The following is a 23,936-nucleotide window of genomic DNA, read 5'->3' on the forward strand; positions in this document are numbered from 1 at the left end:
GCTACGTCGCAGGACTCCCATGTAGTTGACTGTGGTTTGAGTCCTGGACCCGGTGGCTTAAACTCATGCCAGGTGCATGTGTGTGCGTACCCAAGATCCCGAGAGGAGAATGGAGGAAAAGGGACTGTGGCATGGCCATCCACCCTGGGGGTAATTTATCGCTTTCTGTCTCTCTGTCTCTCTCTGTCTTACTGGTAAGCACACATACCCTATAGCAAACCCCGCCCCCCCCAAAAAAAAGGAAAGAAAGAATAAATTTAATTCACTATAATTTAAATATTCATATTTTTTCAAATATACTTAATTTACATATAAAATTGTATGTATTTACCATGTACAATATGATGTTTTGAAATATATATGCATTGTAGAATGTCTAAATGTTCTATTTAATATATTACCTCATGTAGTTGTAATTTTTATGATATAAATCCTTTACAGGTAAAAGTGAGCCATCCTCCCTAATGCCTAGTGAGCTCTAAGCATTCCAAGTCTTTTCATATCATTTCTTTGCTAAACATTTCTCAGTGGTGCTCTAGAGCCATAGGATAAAACACTAATTCTTAAATACGATCATGCAATCCTTTCCTTCTACCCATCTCAGTCTCTCTGAATTTATTCTTTTCTTTTATCTAATCTACCATCAATAAAAAATAGTTGTATTTCCCTTTGAACTAAGTGACCTCTTTTCACAATTTCTCTAATTTTATGATTGAACTTCCTCTCATCTAGAAGATAAACAACTTCTGTTCACCCTTCCTAGTCTTTACACACTTAGAGTTGGCTTCCACATAGATATATAGGATTGCTCATCTTCGGTACCATAGTGTATTGCAGATAATCTCATACAGAATTTGGTATATCATATTCTAAAATATTTAAATATTTATTTTCCCATTGAAGGATAATATAAATTTCCTAAAGGCAAAGACTATGTCTGAATCATTTTTATCCCTTCTATCTCATTATTAATTGGTAAATACACAAAAACTACTTAGCATGAGTGCTAGTAACCATGAGTCCCCAAGTTGCTTTATTATTGGTGAATTTTAAGAATTTCAGCGCAATAGAGGACATATATACTGAATAATATTTTACAACTATTAGGGACATCATGTTAAAGAAATGTTACAGAATTATGTGACAGAGCTATTTCAGACTTTACAAAAGGTATACAAAAAGGGATACTCCTATTCGAAAATAGGAGTAGGGATGATAATTCTTTCTCTTTGACTATCTTGTGTCTAATTTTCTTTGTACCCTTTCAACACATATTGCTGGTTTAGTTTGTTTTGGTTTTTAGACTTTGGCTTTTGTTTTGCTATGGACATGTGTGCTCACCAGAGAGAGACAGAGAGAAAGTGAGAAATCATTCCCCAAAGGGGATGGTCATGCACTCCCTTTTCCTTCACTCTCCTCTCAGGACTTTAAGCACACACGCACACATGCCTGGAGTAATTTTCAAGCCACTGGTCTGGGACTAGAACCTTGCAGTCAACCATGTGGGATCTAGTGCCTTATCCTCCACACCACCTGCAAGAATGGTATTACTGGTTTAGAAAAGTATATATGAGAAAATAAAATGATAGTGAGAGCATCCCCAACTACTTTATTCATTTTTTCTAGATCTATAGAATAGAACCAGGTGCAAGAAGATATCAATCAAGGCCACAGTTGAGTGTGACATAATATAAATGACTGTTCATGTAGAAAGAGAGAAGAGAGGTAAAAACCAATGACGTATAAAGAAAACAAAAATACTAGACTTGGAGAAACCATTTGAAAAGACATATCTGATAAAGGACTGCTATGCAAAATACTCAAAAAATTCTTAAAATTTACCAAAAATAAAGCAAGCAAACTGACTAAAAAAACGGAACTAAGATTTTAACAGCCACCTTACCAATGAAGATATAGAAACGCAGTATATAGATGTAAATATCAGATACAGTGTGTGTGAAAGAGGAGGGTCTGAGGAAGGGCATTTAGAAGAAAAATACGAAGGCAAAGCATTAATGGCACAAAGAAATGTGGTATTATCTGTTGATATTTTGTAGTTTTATCAACTGTACTAGGGGAGAAATGTCCACCTGTTGAAATATCTATTTTGTAAGCCAAATAATAATGTAATTGAAAGTATAAAAGAAAACGAAATTTAAAAATTAAAAATATATATAAAAAATAGAAAAGAAGGTATACAAATGTCAAGAAAGCCTATGACAAGATGATTTACATCATATGTCATTAAAGAAATGCAAATTAAGATGATAAAAAACAATCAGAAAACAATGAACAAAATGGCAGAACTAAGTCCTTATCTATTAATAACTTTGAATGTAAATAGACTGAACTTTTTAATAAAAAAACACAGAGTTCTGAAAAGATTTTTAAAAATCCAACAATATACTGCCTATACAAGTGCATTTTAGCTTAAAGGGCACGTGTAGGCTGAAATCAAAGGGATAAAAGAAAACACTTCCCGTAAATATTATCCAAAAAAAGCAGAAGAGGCTATACTTAGAGCAGATAAAATGGGCTTCAAGTTAAAAACTGTTATGATTTACAAAGACTGTCCATTTTTAATGATAAAGGGTCAATTTATCAAGGGGACATGACAATTGTAAATAAATATTCACCCAACCCTGTGAAACTTGAGTGTATAAAGCAAATATGAATGAACCACTTTTCTCAATGATCAGATAACACATACAGAAAATTAACAAAGAAATATTGGGATTGATCTTCACTTTAGATTAACTGAACCTAGGAGATCAATCTAGAACTCTCTATTGAATGGCATCAGAACATTTTTTATCCTCAGCTGAACATGGAACATTCTCCATAATAGTCAATCTATTAGGCCACAAAACAACAAGTCTTAAATTTAAGAAGATTAAAATTATTTTTAGTATTTTTTCCAATTACAGCACTGTGAAACTAGAAACTAATAACAGAAATATCTTGGGAAATTTACAGATATGTGTACTTAAAACAACATGTTCATGAACAACCAACATATCAAAGAAGAAATTGAAAGGAAAATTTTTTAAATATCTAAGAGTTGACTCTTGTGCATCAGTGAAGCACTGCTCAAGAGAAGTCAGACTTCAAGTGCCAACTACGATTCAGATCCCCAATTCTGGCAACCTGAAACATTGCAAGCATGTGTAGAAGACTGCAGCATGACTGGACCCTGCAGCAGGTGTTCCTTTATCTTCTTCATGTGTCTGTGCATGTATTCTATCATGAATAAAGAAAACATTCATGAAATAAATTAAGACAAATGATAATGGAAATACAATATATCAAAACCTTTTAGATGCAGCAAAGGAAGTTCTAAGGGGCTAGTTTATAGTAATAAATGCTTACCTGAAAAAAAAAAAAAGGGAAAAAGAAAATCACAAGTAAATAACCTAATGTGATGCCTGAAGGAGCTAGAAAAAGAACTAAACCCAAAGTCAATAGAAGAAAATAATCAGATGAAAACAGAAATGGAGAATAGAAAAAACATAGGGGACAAAAATCAACAAAACCAAGAGTAGGTTCTTTGAAAAAGATAAAGATTGACAACCCTTTAATAGACTAAGAAATAAGACTCAAATAAATAAAACCAGAAATGAAAAAAATAGATGTTATAATGAAAATTATAAAATGTTGATGAAATAACTTAAAAAAAGATACAAATATATGGAAAGATAACCCACATTCATGGAATGGGTGAATTAATATCATTAATATCTCCATACTACCCAAAATGATCTACATATTCAATGCAAGTCCCCAAAATATTTCAATATAATTTTTCATAGAAATAGAAAAATAATTCCAAAGTTGATTTGAAATCACACACACACACAACCAAAGTATCCAAGATAAATGAACAAAATTAAAACTGGAGTTACACTACCTAATATCAAGCTATCATACAAAGCTATTATAATTAAAACAACATGGTAATGAAAAAAAAATAGACACATTAATCAATGGAATAGAATGGAGATCCCCAAAATGAACCCATATGTGTATAATTGATTCTAAGTTGCCAAAAACACACAATGAGAAAAATATAGTCTCTTCAATAAATGATGTTGGAAAAATTAGATATTCACATGCAGAAGAATGAATTTTTAATTTTTTTGCCAAAGGGCACATGCATATGCCAAAAAAAGACAGAAGAGAAGAAGTAGTGGAGAAAGCACCTCCCAGTGAACGTGCAGTCACAGTACAATCCCTTCTTCTTCTCTTCATCCTGTCAGTATTCTGGGCATGCACGCTCATAAACCTGGGATATTTTTCAAGCTGCTGGGACTGGAACTTGAACTGTGTGGTCAGGCATATGGGATCTAGCTCCCTTAACCACCAGGACATGGGGCTGACTCAAATGAAATTCTTATATTACACCATATACAAAAGTCAATTCTAAATAAGGACTTAAGCATAGGGCCAGAGTGATAAAACTACTACAGAAAGGCATACAGGAAAAGCTAAATAGCTTTGGTCTGGGCAATGATATATTAGATATGGTCTGGGCAATGATATATTAAAAAAAATGGGAAAGGGAACTGAATAAACATTTCACAAAAAGAAACATACAAATGCTCAATAGATATATTAAAAATTGCTCAACATCATTAATCATTAGGGAAATACAACTGCCTCACACCTGTCAGAATGGCAATTATCAAAAAAGACAAAATGTAAATACTGTGGGTGAGAATGTGAAGAAAAGAGAACCCTGGTACAGCGTCAATGGAAATGTAAATTAGTACAGACATTATTGAAAACTATATAGAGGTTTTTCAAAAGCTAAAAATAGAATTACATGGGACCAGCAGTTAGCGTAATGGCTATGTTGCTGAACTCCCATGTGGCCAACCACGGTTCGAGTCCCAGACCCGGTGGCTTAAACTCACACCGGGCACGTCTTCCCAAGATCCCAAGAGGAGAATGGAGGAGAAGGGATTGCGGCATGGCCATCCCCTCTGGGGGCTGATTTCTCGGTTTCTATCTCTCTCTGTCTTTCTGGCGAGCACACATGCCCTATAGCAAAAACCTCTCAAAAAAAAAAAAAAAAAACACAAAAAAAAAAAAAAAAAAAAGGAAGTAGAATTACTATATGATTCAGCAACCCTACACTTCTTTGGAATATTTACCCCAAAAAATTGAAATCAGGTTCCAGAAGAGATGGCTGCACTTCCAGGGTCATTACAGCACAATTCACAATAGCCAAGTTAGTGAAAAAACCTCAGTACCCACCAACAAATGAAAGAATGATGAAAATGTTCTATATATACAAAACAGAATATTATTTGGCATTAAAAAGAAGAAAATCCTGTCATTTGCAGCAACAAGGATGGAAATTGAGAACATTACTCAAAGTGTAAGTAAATGAAATCAGGTACAGGGGACCAGCAGTTGGTGTAATGGCTGTGTCGATGGACTCCCATGTAGTCGACTGTGGTTCGAGTCCCAGACCTAGTGGCTTAAACTCATGCCGGGTGCGTGTACATGCATGTCCAAGATCCCAAGAGGAGAATGGAGAAGGGATTGCAGTGTGACCATCCCCCCTGGGGGATGATTTCTCACTTTGTCTCTCTGTCTCTATCTGTCTTTCTGGTAGGCACACACACCCTATAGCAAAAACTTCTCCCACCCAAAAAATAAAGTCAGGCGCATAAAGACTAATGCTGGGAACCAGCAGTTAGCATAAGGGCTATGTTGCTGGACTCCCATGTAGACGACCGTGGTTCGTGTCTCGGACCTGGTGGCTTAAAACTCACACCAGGCGCGTGTGCGTGCGAGCCCAAGATCCCAAGAGGAGAATAGAGGAGAAGGGATTGCGGCGTGACCATCCCCCCTGGGGGGTGATTTCTCACTTTCTGTCTCTATGTCTCTCTCTGTCTGTCTGGCGAGCGCATGCGCCCTATAGCGAAAACTTTTCCAAAAAAAAAAAGACAAATGCTGTGTGATCACAATCACAAATCACATTTGGAACCTAAAACAATAGAACTCTTCGAAGCAGAGAAGAATGTTATTACAGAGTCTGCTATAGAGAGGTTGATGGTCAAAGAGTGTGAAGTCATATATTAGGAGTGAAGGGTTCTTTTTTGAGAACAAAAAAGAACAACAGAATGGTAAATATAATTAATGATAATATGTTGTACATGTAAAAATTGCTAAGAAAGTAAATTTCAAATGTTCTCCTCACAAAAAAATAAGTATGCTATTTTATTTTAGTTTAGTTTTAGTTTTGCGATTTTACCAAGGTGTACTCACGGGAGAAACACAGCAACAGAGAAAGTGAGAATCACCACCTGGAGGAGATGGCCACACCACAGTCCCTTCTTCACCATTTTGTATCAGGATTTAGCACACATGCACATGAGGAACAGGACTCAATCATGCAGCTGGCCATGAGCATCCAGCTGCCTTAGTCACCTCACCAATGGCTGGTCCATAAGAATTAGTTTAATTAGCTTGATTTAATTTTTCTTTATTGTATATATAATCATAATCATACCTTACATCCTTTAATTATGATGAATTAAAATTCTCAATTTATAATAAAATAAAATTGATTTTAAAAGAATAATGTTAATTCATTCAATTTGGAGGAATATCTTTTAAATATTAAAATAAATTACCACACACTTAAGATCACACAGGGTGATGCTTACTTGAGGTCATAAAATGTGTTGATAAATAATTCACATTTTAGAATACGTGCCTTTGACAGTTACCTTCTTTTCATAGTGTGAATATTCTCTCATTTATGGGATAAAGAAAATGGAAGGCAAATGTTATCAGCCCATATTGAAACAGCAAACTATTTTCATAGGTAATGACATATTTCATACATGTTAGTTAAAAGCAGTCGGTGAAGTAGATTTGTTGTCACATTTCTCTTCTGGATATTAAATCATGAAACTCTGACACTAAGTATAAAATAGAAATAATTCTGCCCTAAAAACCCTGCCTTCCTTGTGAGTTTTCCATCTGTATAGTAATCCTTCGAATAGCAGTAGGAATGAAAACATCAGAAATACTTTCCTTACTGTGATGTTTTCATTCCAAATTCAGTATCAAATCTCAATGACCTAATTATAGAAGTTGAAGCATTTTAAGTTAAATTGTTTTAGGTATTCATCAAGAACACCAAAACTAAGTGAGAGTGTGCTTTTTGAAAAAAGAAAGTAAATGACCAATCCTTTAAGGTAGAACTCCGATTCTTTTTCAATCTGGTTCGACTGCTAAATCCTTGCTGAACTTCGCTTGAGTCCCTACACTATAGCAGACTGCTCGTTTAAGCTTAATATTGTACTCTTCCTATTTTGTGTCAAATTAATTTTCTCATGCTTGTCTCCTAAAGAAAGTAATGATATATATTTTATGTTCACTATTTTATGATGTTAAATTGGTTGAAGAGTGATTTAAATTCTCATAGATTAAACAAATGCAAATAACCTGTACATGTCTTTAGAGTTAATTCTTCTTCTAATGCATCTTGGTCATTATTTACTAAATCCTCAGCAGATGTTTGGAGAAGGAAAATCTTTATTTTACTTGTTTAGAAAATGTCCTGCAATACAAATTGCCTCAATCTTATAAAGTAGATATCAATCACTTTCTTCCCACAAAACAGGAGTTATCTAAGTACAATATATTATTTAATTGGCTGATGGAAAAACCCTAGTTAGGTTAAATAGAAAAGTTTTCTAATTGACTAATAATGGATCATATTAACATTCTGCTTTATCTTGTACATAGTCAATATTCTTGAATATATATAAAAATACACAGTTTAATAAAAAGATGCAAATAACAGACCACTAATACAGCCTTTCAATTACTAGAGAACTTTTTTCAAAACTGTCCATTAGAATTTTTTGATATATTATGTTTGGATCCAAATGCTACCAATCTAATTAAAATATGCTCAATCTTTATCATAATCCAATGATGTAGATATAACTACATCCAGGTATAGATGAAGACACCGAGTTGTGGGAGGCTTAGTAACCACCAAGTTTCCCTGTGACACCATAGTGAAACAAGGATTTACACACAGCTCATCTGGCAATGAAGACCACATACGCTAAGATTATACCTATCACATGAGGGCCAGCAACTGCAAGGTATTTGTTTTGGGCATTTAGTACTTACATATTTTACCCTGATGCTTTCACTTTTTTTTTTTTCCCTCTAATAAGAAGGATTCATTGAGCACTGGTAACCCAAGGGTATCTGTCACATTAATTGGTCTATAGCTAACTAATCTAAAATAGAATTTGAATCTGTGATCTTGGACTAATTAGTACAAAACTCTTCCTAAATAAATTAAATTATCCAATCTTCGTGTCTAAACTCTGTCAGAACTAATTCTGTTTTTGTGAAAATTATGTTTGGATATTATTTGTCAGAATTTACAATATTAATGAAAACTGTTTATAATTGGTGCTCACAATTCATCAAATTCCCTCTGGAAGCTTCCTTGATTCTAACATGCAGAGTCTGTTGATGATGTCTGCAGAGCGGGCATCGCTTACTGAGACTCTCATCTGTTTTCAGTGACATGCAATCTAGACTTTTAACAAATATGCCAGGAATGTGCAGCTTCTACAGGTGTAATTTGACTTTTTTGTTTGTTTGTTTAATTCAGCCTCTGAAAATTATTAGATCTTTATTTAGCCTTGCAAAATCACTTCACTACCATTAAAATTATGCTGCTTATGCAAAGAAAAATAGAATGCATTTTAATGGAAGGGTTGACCTGCAGAAAGATGAATAATTTACATCAATTTTTGTGCATTATGTTAAACTAATGAAGACAAATGTATTCATTCATTTCAGTAAGGCTGAAAAACTGAAGGCTGGCAATTTTATGCATCTGTAATGATGAATATTACAGTACTTATTACATGATGAATTGGGAATTCGAGAAATGGATGGTGAGCAAAACGAGAAAAACATGCTTCTCATACTGATTTCTATTTTATGAACACTGGCATTTGCCTCAAACAAACAACATGCCTCCTCTGGTACAAACTCTCCATATCTTCATCAAATAGTGAGAAGTAAACAGTATCTCTCATGCATTTAACATTAGAAAATAGAAGTGAAAGAGATTTATTGTTCAAAATGTCAAAGTAGTACACTTCCATATAAAAATGTCAATGATACAACTCATTATTTTATGTTTTTTAATTTTAGGCTAATTAGGGATATTATATGAAATAGAAGTAACTTAAGATTATTAATAAGACTAATGCTATTTTATATAGAATAATGTGAACTTATTTTAAAACATTACCCTGTACAGACAGCATTAAGAGCCTTAATATTTATAATTGAACTAGTAAATACATAAATAAAATGTATATAATATTTTTATGTGTGAAAAAAATGTTTTTAAATTTAACCTTAAATACTAGAGGGCATTATACATTTGTCTGCTTCGTCTTTACATTTTTCACACATAACATATATTTCAGTAATTCTATAACTATGGCGTGACTATTTTGAGTTTTAACTATGAAATAATTATATATCGACTAATCGTAATTTACTACTGATTTAATCCCACAAGTACAATTGGGAAACTGAGATTAGTGTAAATTCTCTATTGACAATAATCACAGACATGAATGTCATTCCCTCCATTCCCTTTGCAGTAGTCACATCATCATGTATCTTACTAATATGAAAGTTGCAAGGAACTAACAAATGAGGAAATAGGCCACTGGCTCACTGCTAAATACAGCGATAGTTTTAATGATACTTTCAGTCATTTTACAATATAACTACCAAACTGTACAAAGCAAGCCAAAGTAACGCCAACTGGCCCTAATGGATCTTTTCTGGACTGCTGCTTTCCTACCATGGACTGCTGAGTCTGCCTAGTCCTCAAAGTGCAATATGCACTCCAGATCTGAAAAACAGAAACGAGGGAGGCTTTTAGTATGGGCAGTCAGGAGAAAGGCAATGCAGTTGAAAATGCCATTAAGTAGAAATGCTCCCTGTTCGAATAAATAGATTATCACCTACTGTGAATTAGGAGGCAAGACTGCAACTGCTCACACATTTTAAATAGTCCTTAATGAAACTACCACAGTTTTCTTTTTGCTTTTACCTCAGCTAAAGCTTTTCTTTTTCTTCTAATTATGTAGGATGAAATGTGAAATTCAGTTAGCTTATTGTGAATAAGATCACTTATAACTTCAAAAATCTACCATACAGTAAATTCCACATAAAAATAATATTGCTACAGTCAGGAAAGCTAGGAAAGGAATTTAATAGTACCTCAAACTTAATTAAACCAGCTTATGCTTGTCTAGCATTTACCTTCACATCATTGTTGATTGCTCCACTAAGGAATTTTTGTGTAAACAGAAATTCTCTAATTAAATAGCTTATATTTGAGTCATTCAGTGATCTCCCAACACACTTTGGACAGTAATCATCACACTGAGAGTGATCAATGGGGATGGCGAGCACCTAAGTGAATCACATAGGAGGAGAAATGGCAAGCTAAGAAAAAAAATGTGTGAGTTTTTGAGGAAAAAATAAACGTGTGCTGGAAAATATATGTATAATTTTAAAAATGTGTTCTTTTTCCCACTACAAAAAAAGTCATGGTAATTTCTATTTTAATCTCCTTTTCTGAACCTAATATGCCACCATGTCAATATCTCAAAATCTGAGCAACAATAAAAGCAAAGAAGAGGAAGCTCTTTTCTTTGATCACACTTAGAAAATCAGTAAAGATGAAATTTTCATTATGGATTATAGCTACTAAAGATAGAAGTTTAAAATCCTAAGGAATTTCTGGAACTGATCTAAATTTTCCAGAACCTGAGCCCATATTTCTCTGCTTTAAATGGACTTATCTCATTAATTCTTGCTGGGAAAAGAGCAGGAGTCTCAAATCATATTTTTTCACACCTAAATGCATTTTTTTTGGTTTATGATTAAACAAAATTCAAAAATAAGTATATATAATATATTACTAATAATTTTTCATATGCATGGGTGAAAACAGAAAAATCAAATCTAACTAGTTGAGAAATGCAGATTATGATGCTGGTTGAAAAGTCCATGAGAAGGTCAGAATCTCATTCAAGTACTAGAGTCGTATGTCATTGTGTTTATTAATGACTAAATACATGTAAATAATTCATGAACCTATATTCCTAGCAGAGATATGAAAGAGAAAAGTTATAAATTACTGTCTTTTTCTCTAAAGTAAAATATTTAAGAAAGTGAAGTCCAAAATGTCTGTTATCTCCTAGATCTTATTTCTTTGATGAAATTATAAGAGAGTTAAGACTCATAATGTACGGAATTTCAGAAGCACTTTGGCTTTATGTACTGTTTTGAATGAATAAGATATAACTTGATAAAGTTAAGAATTCAATATATCAAATTAAAGTGGAGAAAACAAGCTATCTGAACAAAAAAATTAAAAAGACATTGCAATGCCTGTAAGAGAACGATTTGAATATTCATTTTATCCTCAGAAATAGACTTAAAACAAAATATATGTTAAATACATTAAACACGTTTTTAGCAATAATGATACTTTTTTAAGGAGATTTTTGCTAGAGGGCATGTGCATTCTTTCACCAGAGAGACAGTGAGACATCTCCCTGAGGGGATGGTCATGCTGCAATCCCTTTTCCTCCATGCTCCTCATGGAATTTAGGGCATGCACATACACACACCCAGCATGAGTTTTAAACCACCAGTTCTGAGACTTGAACCATGGTTGACTGTGTGGTAGTCAAGTGATGTAACCATAATGCCAACTGCTGGTCTCAATAATGATATATTTTAATAAACTTACATTTAATATTATTTGACAATGAAAATAAAGAAGAATATCTGACCTAGCCATGGTAGCATACATTGGATGCTGGTGCTCAGCAGGCTGAGGCTACATGGGAGACCCAGGTGTATTTCCAGGCTCACCCTAAAATGGCAGGCATGGCAGCGCACCCCTGTGGTCCCAGCTACTTAGGAGGCTGAGGCAAGAGAATCATGACATTGTGAGACTGTCTAAAACACTCACAAACACCACAAAAAGAAGAATATGCTAAAATATTATTTTCTGATCATAATATATGTCATGTCAAAGTACTACTCTGTTCCTTTGAAGTTTTTATTTATATGCACAATAATTTTATACTGAAAGTCAAGGAAAGTTTGAAAGTTTGAAATTCATCATGAGCTCTCACTTCATTTTTAAAATTCATTTTAATAAAGATACTAATATCCTACATATTACATTATAATAATCTACACACTGTAAAGAAATGATTCTTTGTAGAAATACAATTCCAGTTAACATTTATAAATTCTTCACATGAGTGACTTCGCCTGTTTTAATGAATTTTTTCATAGTAACAGCTTTCTTGGGAAGGGCAAGAGTTGATCTGATAGCAAAGAGTTTAAGAGATAAAGGCAAGGAAAATCTCCATCCTCAGGCTTATAGTTTAAATTTATTTTGTTCTCTTATCTTTTCTATAAGATAAATTAGAAAAAATAGAAATTCCTAATACTGGACCTGCCCATAGCAGGGCAGTTAAGCCCTGTGCATCAGGAGAAGGATCTCACTTTCAGCTCAAATCTTAGCTTGAAAAACACAGAGTGCGTGTCTGTGCCCCAAATCCTGATTGAATTAATGCAAAAGATTTTGGACTGAGCACACCCCTTTGTTGGGTTCTCTCTCTCTCTCTTTCTAGTAATTGCATGTTCCCTTTCTCAATTTTAAAAAAAAAAAAAAAAGGAAAAGAAATTCCAAATGTAATACTCAGTATTTTCCCCAATTTAAAAAGTTCCATTAAAAATAATGTTTATGGTGTATAGTATCCTCAACCGGACTGGTGTGAGGGGTATTCATGTTGGGCAAGTTCACTTTACAAGCTAAGTGATATACTTTAATTGAGTGTATAAAATAAATTTTAAAAATAATGTTTATGTAACTATCAAAATCTTTATTTGCTTTAGTATGTTTTGAGTAAAATAATGATAGTGTTAGGGATAGGGAAGAATCAAAAATTGCTATTGTACAGTTGTAATAAACTATAATGGAGAACTTTCTTAAAACTAATTCAACTATTATCTTTCTTCTTTAAAGTAGTTTTCACATCTGAAACATCTCAGTGAGTTTTTAAAATGTGTATAATGAACTAGTTTGATTTATTTTTCTTCAGAGGAAAACAGTATGTGAGAGACAGTGCTTCACATTAGCATACTGTAGTCACAAAAAAAAATTAAAAAGCAATAAAAGAAAAATGTGGGTTTAAGGTTTCATATTAGGTAAACCAAAATTATTTTTTAAAAATCATTTCAATGGTGCTATTATGTAAAATTCAATAATGGATATATCTATGATAAAGTCTAATCCACAAACATTCTGCCTAAGTCTTAATCAATTCGTACTCTTCTGAATTACTGAAGTTTATTTAATGAAGTCATCAATTTAATAAGGTAAGGTGCCATGCTTACCATTAGCTCTAGTCACCCTGTAACCACTCTGGGAGCATGTGCATGTGCCCAGAATTCTGAAGAGCTTGAAAACTGGACAAAGAGGATTGTGGCGTGATGAACCCCTGCTGAGAATTCGTTTCTCTTTCTCTCTCTCACATGCAAGCATACTCTGTACTCTGAATAAAATATACTTCAAAAAATAAAATATACTTCAGAAACAAACAAAAACCTAGAGACCATAAATTTCAAGTGATTTGTCCAAGAGTATAGTAAGTGAAAAGGCTAAGTCTAGAATACCAGTGTGCATAATACAATAGGATGATATTGATAATGTAGTATATTATTGGTCCGTTCTATTAGTTATATATATGATTTTGAAAAAATAATACATTTCAAAAATCATCAAGTAAGTTATACATCACAAATTCCAAACATGGGTGCCACAACTCAAGAAGTTTCTATATTCATTACGTGGTTGCTACAGAGGAAAACAATCATATTGGACTTAACTATGGAGAATGTCACAAATTGAGTGCTCCAGCAGCATAAGGCAATAAACCCAAGCCTTACTACAAATAAAAAGCCCAATCTAACACATTTTGAAAAATTAGATAGAGAGGGAAAGTGAGAAATCAATCCCCACGGGGATGGCCATGCTCCAATCCCTTCTCCTCCATTATTTTCACAGGATCTCGGGCATGTACCCAAACATGCTTGGCATGATTTTCCAGCTGCTGGATCTAGGACTTGCACAGTACAGTGGGCCATGTGGGACCCAGAGCCTTAACTTCCATCCTGCTGGCCCCATAGGCACATTTTTAAAGTTTATTCTAAAAGAAAGAGTCAGAGAGAGAGAAAAACAAGGGCCTTCATGAGGATCTCACATCCAAACCCTCACCCAGCCTTTCTCAATCAGCCAGTATCATGGGCACCCACATTGGCACCCACTCAGTGTGTGGAGATCAACCTTAGAACTGAACCTCAATCTTCCACAAGGCCAAGTGTTGTGCTACCACTGTGCCACCAAAACTGAGTCCTTTGTCACATTTTAACTTGACTACCCTGGTGCTTCCCTCTTATAAAGGCTCTTGTGATTACAATAGACCTATCCAAAGATTTCTCCATCTCAAGATCCTTATCCTAATCACATCTATAAAGTTCCTTTTTGCTAAATGAGGCAATACAGTCACATGTTCTGGAGATTAGGACATGGACATTGTTATTTATTTATTTATGTTTAATTTATTTACTACACTTAATCACTACACACTGCTAGCTTATAAATTGGATTTACCCAACATGAATATACTTCACACCAGTCCAGCTAAGAATACAGAACATGTTATCATCTACAGAAAATAATCTATTTCTGCATCCCATAAATGTCTTACCTTTATTTATTTATTTATTTATTTTTTTGAGAGATTTTCACTGTAGGGTGCGTGCGCTCGCCAGACAGACAGAGAGAGACATAGAGACAGAAAGCGAGAAATCACCCCCCAGGGGGGATGGTCACGCCGCAATCCCTTCTCCTCCATTCTCCTCTCGGGATCTTGGGCACGCACGCACACGCGCCCGGTGTGAGTTTTAAGCCACCGGGTCCGGGACACGAACCGCAGTCGACTACGTGGGAGTCCAGCGACATAGCCATTACGCTAACTGCTGGTTCCCTTACCTTTATTTTTCTCCTTCTTTACTTACTAGGAAAATCATTCTGTATATCACATATACTGTAATATTATGTATTTATGCATTTATTCATTTATGACAAACACATACATATGTTCATACATGTATAAGTATGTAACGCCATGTATTGCTAAAGGATGGGGATATCTCTTGAGAAATCTTCTGTTAGACTATTTTGTCATTATAGGAATCACAGAGGATACTTACACAAATCTAGGAAGTATAGCCTCCAACACAACTTGGCTATGTGGTATAACCTGTGTGCTCCTTATAGGACTGCTATTGACCATGTGGTCCATTCTTGACAGAAACATCATTATATAGTGCATGACTGTATATATGCTGTGGTTTGAATGTGGATTCTTCAAAATTCATGTGCTGAGATTTGCTTCCTATTGTGATGATATTAAGAGAAAACTTAATCTGACTATGGGATTATAAAGTGAATTTAACCCTTATAAGATTAATTAGTGATTAGAGTGGGTCCCTCATGATTGAGCCCTGGTAACGTTTAAAGGAAAGAGAAATCAGAACACATGAGCAAAGATACAAGATCTGCTCTGCTCTGTCTTAGCATGTGATGTCCAGTGCTGCCTCAACCTTTACAGGAAGTTTCTATCAAAAACCTGTTCCAGATGTAGCCTCTAGGCATTGGACCTCCAAAACCATGAACCAATAAACCTCTACTCTTTCAAAATTACCCAGACTTGGATATTTCTATTATTATCAATAAAAACTAAAACAAAATATAATTTAAAAATTCATTTTTCCTGGGAATTATCTTGTACTTTATTTAATTATTATGAATAAAAATAATTTGCCATATATGAGAGGGGAATATTAAAGATCAAATATTTTAGACATATTGCTGGTAAATAGTCTCCTATTTATGCCTTCTTTTAAGTAAAATAATTAAAACAATCTCCATGGGAACCATCATGGCTCATTCTTTTAGATAACTCCACTACTTAAATATTATACTCATAAGCCACACAACTGAAAAAAATAAACTATCACAAACCCTTTATTCCATTCTTAAAACATGTTTTTAAATGCAATTTTGAAAAGAAAAAGGTCTTTAAGAAATGTTATGGGTTCTCAACATTGATACAGCAAAAATGTCTACTAACTGTTTCAGTAGGAATTAATTTTTCTTTTTTCAATTACCCATTTAGAAGCATATATCCAAATCATTAACCTGCTTTTATACTATAACAGAAGTTAACAAGATGCATTCAGTAAACACAAAATTCCTGATGGCAAATGTAGGCATCATTATACCCCCTTCTCACAGCAATAAAGATTAATGGACAAAGAACAAGTGGCTGACATGTAACCTACCCATGGGGGTGCCAACGCCATAACCTTTGGAGTCTATAAGGCCACCAATCTGTGTCAGGTTACAGTTCCGCTGGGTAACAAACTCAATGGTAGTTGACTCCATTAGGAAGGCATAATCAGAAGTGAGGACTCGCTGGATTCCTTCTTCATTACTTTTGACAAGCACTGACTGCCTCCTGCTACTCATGAAGGCCCACATTTTGTCATACGTGGAGATTTTTGATTTCTGAGAAAACATAAAATACATTTTGATTATAAGAAAGATATTTCTTAGTTTCCATGTAGACCTACAATATTTAGACACAACTCACTCTATTTAATTGACTCATATCACCTTATAATTGTATTTACTAATATAGGACTAACTAAATCAAACAAATCAAAATGTGAATAAAATTTCTCATAGCAATTCCTAATCATATTTTCTAGTACAGAAAATACTTCTAACAGATATATTGAAAATGTCTTACTGTTCAAATGCAAACTAGTAAATCACAGAAAATAATAAATAAGATGAATAAGGAGAATCTTCTGTATTTATCTTACAAGAATATGTCATGTGTATAACTTTATTTTCAATATTACTATAACATGAAATTTGGAAGAGGCAGACACTGGACACAGATTGACACTGTAAATCTGTGAGAGCGCATTTGTTTTTCTTCTCTTTGGTTGGCTATAACACAGATGCCACACTAACCCCTAAGGATATACAACGGTATAGGTTGAAGACATGAGGGGAATTTGTTATAAATAAGGATGTTACAAATAAGGATGACTACATTTCCACTGAGACACAATCTGGTCACCACAGAACTGCTTTTTGCATGCCTCAGGACAACCAGAAATCTATCATCCAGGTCTACAAACTAGAGCTTCATGGACTGATAAAATTGAATAATTCTTATACTCAACAGAAAAATCTCAATAGAGATTTATAAGAATTTCATTACTAAGGAAGGAAATGGGTTTTATTCAGAAGCACTAGTAAAACATGAACATGAAAAGGTTAGCATTTGTTTATTGAAAGTTTGTGAAATCTTTTTTCTCATTTAATTCTTATACAAATATCAAAATAATACTAAGGTTATAAATTCAAGGAGCCTATTCATCATACAAGTTGCATGGCTGTAGAAAGTCAAAACTATTTTCAAACACGTAGATGTGGAATCGTTTTTGCAACATAAGTGTGCTTTTATTTTTATAGTGCAAGGTCAGTAATGTAATAATGCTATTATCTCCACTAAAAGGTATGTGCATAATAATACTGAGAAAAATTGTGGATCTACTTTAATAATAGAATGGGAAGAAAAATCTTATAATTTACTGGGGGAAAAAAACAACCCTAAAGTACAGTAGGGCTTTATAAACAAGGATAGTATTAGAGCTGAGAGGGTAAAAATACAAATCTCTGCTCTCCAGTTAAATACTAAAACATGCTAAAAGATCAGAGGCTTGATATCTAAAAGAAAGAGGCCGAAGGACCTAAAATATGATTGATGGGATTATAACTTTGGGAAGCTAAGGCTGCATGTCAATTTTTTGCAAGAAGTATTTTATATTATGATTCATTTTTTTATTGACATTGTTAGGACCAATAATGGGGATTTGTAAAGTCTTATCTGTCTATCCAAAACAGTAGCTAAGACAAGCTCACTTTCTAAAGTAAATCATTTTTCTTCCTAAATTTGGATTAAATGAGATTGAAATACAAAATAAAAGCATAAATAGAATTCACATGCAGATGAAGGAATTTTATGTAAAGAAATAAAATGGACAGTTTTCAATTTCATGAATCAGTGACTAATAGTTGATAAACACAACCCTGTAAATAGAACCCAAAGTTGCTATTATCAAGACTACATACTCATCACTTGATAATTTAGGTAGTAATATCTTTTAAAATATATTTTTAATTAATTTCTTTCTTACTTTCTGTTTCATCTTTGTTTAGGGCACACACAGGCACCAGAGACAGAGAGAGACAGAGAAAAAGGGAAAATAAGGAAGCACCCTCCAAGCCTCCTTCAACCAGAGAGGATGGCCATGTAATAATCCCTAGTCTTTCATTCTCCTCTCAGGATTTTGGGCATGCACACACACACTCCTGGCACATTTTTCATGCCACAGGGTCCAGGACTCAAAATATGCAATTGGCCATATGGGACCCAGCCACTATAACTACTGTGCCACCTGTTAGACTAGTAGTAACATCTTTAAAGAAGAGTGATAGTTTAATCCTATAAGATAGGTATATTTTCTTTTTTTTTTTTTTTTTTGGGGGGGGGGTTTTTCCTGTACGGCGGTTGCATCCCTGAGAGGTTTTCGCTATAGGGCGTGTGCACTCACCAGACAGGCAGAGAGAGACAGAGAGACAGAAAACAAGAAATCACCCCCCTAGGGGGGGATGGCCACGCCACATTCGCTTCTCCTCCATTCTCCTCTCGGGATCTTGGGCACGCACACACACGCGCCCGGCGTGAGTTTTAGGCCACCGGGCTCAAGACACGAACTGCAGTCGACTATGTGGGAGTCCAGCAACATAACCATTATGCTACCTGCTGGTCCCTAAGATAGGTATATTTTCTAAGGCCAAAATCAAGCAGAGAATTAAGAACGAATACAGGAAGTCATTTTTACCTGTAGTGGTAAAATTTTTCTAAATTACCAGCTTTGTTTTGGTTATAGGAACATTAGAAATCAGTGTTTTATTGATTTAGTACTTAATTTTTGCTTCATGATGTGTTCTATTCATTGATAAAAATTAGTTGTAAATAAAACTAGAGGAAAAATATTTTTAACATAAAGAAAAAGAGAACAAAATAGTTACAATATCACTAATCATTTAAATAATGTTATTATATTTTTTAGCATTAAAATTAGTGCTCCCTCATTTAAACTACATTTAGATAAGTGATTTTTTAAAATATGATTTATTTATTTCCAATATCTATTGTCTATTATTTCTATGATTCTTGTATAGTTTGATCCATTTATATTGTATTTATTTAATTAACTTAATTTAATTTAATTTTAGTATACTGTCTTTTTTATTTTTTCATCCTGTCTGGAGAAGATATAAGTACATCTATTATTATTTTTTTTTGAGAAGTTTTTTTGCGATAGGGCGTGTGCGCTTGCCAGAAAGACAGAGAGAGTCAGAGAAACAGAAAGCTAGAAATCACCCACCAGGGAGGATGGCCACGCCGCAATCCCCTCTCCTCCATTCTCCTCTTGGGATCTTGGGTATGCACACACATGTGCCTGGCGTGAGTTTAAACCACTGGGTCTGGGATTCCAACCGTGGTCAACTACACGGGAATCCAGCAACATAGTCATTACACCAACTGCTGGTCCCAGTACATCTATTATTTTTATCATTGCAAAATAGGTTTGGATACAAAAGTCACCCAAATTGTTTTAATTCTCATAATAAATTTAAAAGCCTGATTGAAGAAATAAGAGTGGCTGCTGATTTATTATTCTTCATAAGTGTTAATGCAATACACATCACGAGCTTTCCTATCATACACTCTCTGTTAAATAGAGGTAAACAGTAGTTGCACAATCTACACTGATCTCCAGAAATTTCCTATATCAAGGATAATTTCTGAAATACAGACCTATTAAGTCATTCGACTCTTACCTATTTTTACAGAAAATTGAAAAGGACTAATACTTACAATTTTCTGATCATTTTATTACTTGTATTGTTTTTAATAATAGAGTATAGCAAATCGCAGGTCTAAAAGCAAAAACCATCACAGCATGATTTTTACTGAAATCATTAAAGAGGGCTTTCAAAGCATTTGAAAAAGTACCTGAGGGACCAACAGATGGTGTAATAGTTACATTGCTGGACTCCCACATAGTTGACAGTGGCTCAAGTCCTGATCAAGACAGCTTAAAACTCACACCAGATGCATGTGCATGCATGCCCAAAATTCCAAGAAGAGAATGGAGGAGAAGGGACTCAGTGTCGCCATCCCCTCTGGGGAGTGATTTCTGGCTTTCTGTCTCTCTCTTTCTTTCTCTCCAGTAAGCACACGCCCTATAGCAAAAAAAAAAAAAAAAAACAAAACCTCTCTAAAAGGGAAGTATTTCAGACAAACTCTTTAAGATACATTTTTCCCAATATATCTGACCACCCATATATCATTGATTTTCTTCACTTAAATAATATATAAGTAAATTTAGAAAAAAGTACAGCTAAGCCAATAGTAACAATCACTAGTGTTACATTCTTTTTAATAATATATAACATGTCCTATGTAAGCCACTTAAATCCTTCAAATTTATGTTTATATGTTAGTGAAATAGCCTTGCCAAATTCATAAATTTATTGTGAAAATTAAATGAGAAAATAAATATGTAACCACACTCTGCAATAGTGAGGCATTTTGGTAATTCGGATTATTTTTTTCAAGAAGAGAATATAGTATTACAGTACCACATGGTTATTTTTAAAACAAAACAATATCAGAAAAAACTCTGGCAAAGATGGCAGGTTGAATACAAGTTTTAAACACAAACTCTCTTCCATGGCATGAAACCACAATGAAAAAGGGAAAGGTGTAAAAACAAAAATTTTGAGCTGACATGTATATAAACTAGTTGTAACTGGACCAACTAATATTAGAATCCATTCCCAAAAGGTCCAGAGATTGGCAGTTCCACACCCTTTGCAGTCATAATGAAGATGGATTAAATAGAAGTAGAATTTGTTGACAGTATGTATTTAAAAGACTTAGGTCATTAGAGCCTATCTCTGAGCAGCAGGGTGAGTGCTCAGCCCCCTAAGCAGAGGGCTGTAAGTTTTACCTCTGGAGAATAAACAAGACCACAGTGGACCTGCTGAGCCAGGGTGTGGCATATGGAAACCAGAGGGAATAAATTGAAGACTACAACCAATGTTGAGGGCAGTAAGCTCTCTGCTTGCCCTGGTTCTTAGAATTTTTCCAGGAAGAGGGACCAGCAGTTAGCATAATGGCTATGTCACTGAACTCACATGTAGTCAACCACGGTTCAAGTCCCAGACCCAGTGGCTTAAACTCAGGTCAGGCGCGTGTGCATGTGTGCCCAAGATCCAGAGAGGAGAATGGAGGAGAAGGGACTGTGGCATGGCCATCTGCCCCGGGGGTGATTTCTCATGTTCTGTCTCTCTGTTTCTCTGTCTGTCTTTCTGGAGAGTGCACGTACTCTAGTACTCTACAGCGTAAATCTCTCCAAAAAAAAAAAAAAAAAAGCATTTCTCCAGGAATTTCTCCAGGAAGAGTAATGAAGAAAAGTCTCAAGCAAAAGTAAATAGCTACAGAGAGACCATATTAATCATAATCATAATAGGAGTTAACACATATATGAAGTTCAACATGTGACAAACCTAATTTTAAATTATTTACAAATATTAAATCACTTAATATTTACAAGAATTCTATTAGGTGTGTATTTTCCCCCCATTTTAGCAATGAGAAAACCCAAATACAAAGATGTCAATAACTTCTTTAAAATTACATGACTACTTAGTGGCAGAACCAGAAATCAGACATATCCAGATTAGCTGCAGGGTTCATATTCTTAATCACTTCATTTTTAAAAAAATATTTATCTAATTCCATTTGTTGTTATTATTATTATTGACCAGAGAAAGACAGAGAGAACGAGAAAGAGAAAGAGAGGAAGCAAGCCACCAGGTCCAGGACTCAAACCATGGTAGGCCATGTGGGAATCCAGGACCTTTAACCCCACACCATCTACTAGCCCCCTTAATCACTCATTATAACAACTCTACATGAAGACAAATATCAGGCCAACTGGTGGTGGCTGGATCCTACATAGCCAACTACACAGCATGAAAACCATGCCAGGCAAGTATGCATGAGAGTCCAAAATGCCAAAAGGAGAAATGGAGAAGGGATCGTGACATGACCATCTCCCATGACCATGGATGCTGCATAACTTTCTGTCTCTCTCTCCTCTCTTTCTGTCTTTCTCCAGCAAGCATATGTGCCCTATAAAGACACACTGCATACCCTAAAGGCAAGCTCAAATATTTTTCTTCCCTTTTCTAAGTACCCAGAGCTTCAGTGGTCCTTTTAAAAATTATCAAATATGATTAGACAAAGATAATCAGATATTTGAAAAGAACCTTTAATATCAATTATAAAGATTAAAACAAACAAAATGACATAAATGTCCTCAGACAGGAAAACCATATTGCACACACACACGCACGCACACACACACATACACACAGATCTGTTGAAGAAAATGCATTCAGAGAACAAATGTGTATTAAAAATCTGATATCAAAAATGAAAAACATGGGACCAGCAGTTAGCGTAATGGCTATGTCATTGAACTCCCATGTAGTCAACCGTGGTTCGAGTCCTGGACCCAGCAGCTTAAACTCATGCCAGGCGTGTGTGTGTGCGTGCCCAAGATCCCAAGAAGAGAATGGAAGAAAAGGGATTGTGGTGTGGCCCTCCCCCCTGGGGGGATGATATCTCACTTTCTGTCTCTCTCTTTCTCTCTGTCTTTCTGGTGAGCGCATGCTCCCTATAGCAAAAACCTCAAAAAAAAATTTTTTTTTCTTCTTAAGGTGTGGTTAAAAACATAGTACCTTTAGGGCCAGATGGTGACACAGTGGAGCACGACTGGACCTATGTGAGTAAGGTCCTAGGTTCAGGTCCCAGGACCTTGCTGAGTAGGCTGAGCATAAGTGTGTGACTATGATCTGGCTGCTTGAAATTGGGGATGGATTCCAGCGTGGCAGCCCCACTGCAGTGCCTATCTATCTGACTCTCTGTCGTGGAAAAAATAAATATACCTTTAAAAAAAAATAAGAGTGCCCTGAGGAAATAAATGAGATAATAAACTGATCTTAAATATGAGTTTATGCTAAATGTATAATATGAGAGTTCCAGAACATTCTAGACAAAGAAGACAGTTAAGAGATGCCACACTCGACATGAATTTGATAAGTATGATGATTAATGGAAGTATTCTCTGGGACACCTCGAGTCAAGAAAACAGCTGCTTGAAAATAATAGAAAAATGAAGAGCAAACAAGGAGGCCTTAACATTTCCCTCAACTTTCTAAACTTCAGACACACCCTTTTCTGCCTCCAGGTGCCTGTTTTCTCTCTTAACCTCCTGGTCTGTACAGAATTCAAAGGACCTAACCACTAAGGTCCTTCCCTCCCTTTACTTAGTTTATGTACTTTAGAAACCTTGTAATTATAAGTTCTTCCTTTATCCCCTTGAGATCTAGATATTTTTAGAAGCCCCTAACTATTTCACAGCTTGGGTCTATCTGGGTCAAGGGTCCAGGAGTTCTATTTTTGAAAGGTAATTAGTCATCAAGGAAGAAAGCATCCCTTATCTTCCAGTTTCTTTGGAATGGTAGGAGCCTAACTTCA

General features: G+C 34.8%; 1 protein-coding gene across 1 annotated transcript in view; it reads right to left on the bottom strand.

The window, feature by feature from the left end:
• GRIK2 (glutamate ionotropic receptor kainate type subunit 2) overlaps positions 1-23,936 on the bottom strand; it is a 775,369-nt gene that overhangs the window by 27,685 nt on the left and 723,748 nt on the right. The window contains exon 15 of the mRNA XM_006140134.1: positions 16,519-16,744. Coding sequence (XP_006140196.1) covers positions 16,519-16,744 — 226 coding nt within the window. The remainder of the gene's footprint in view (positions 1-16,518; positions 16,745-23,936) is intronic.

This window comes from Tupaia chinensis, unplaced genomic scaffold, assembly GCF_000334495.1.
Source record: "Tupaia chinensis unplaced genomic scaffold, TupChi_1.0 Scaffold000022_1, whole genome shotgun sequence".
Taxonomy (NCBI): domain Eukaryota; kingdom Metazoa; phylum Chordata; class Mammalia; order Scandentia; family Tupaiidae; genus Tupaia; species Tupaia belangeri.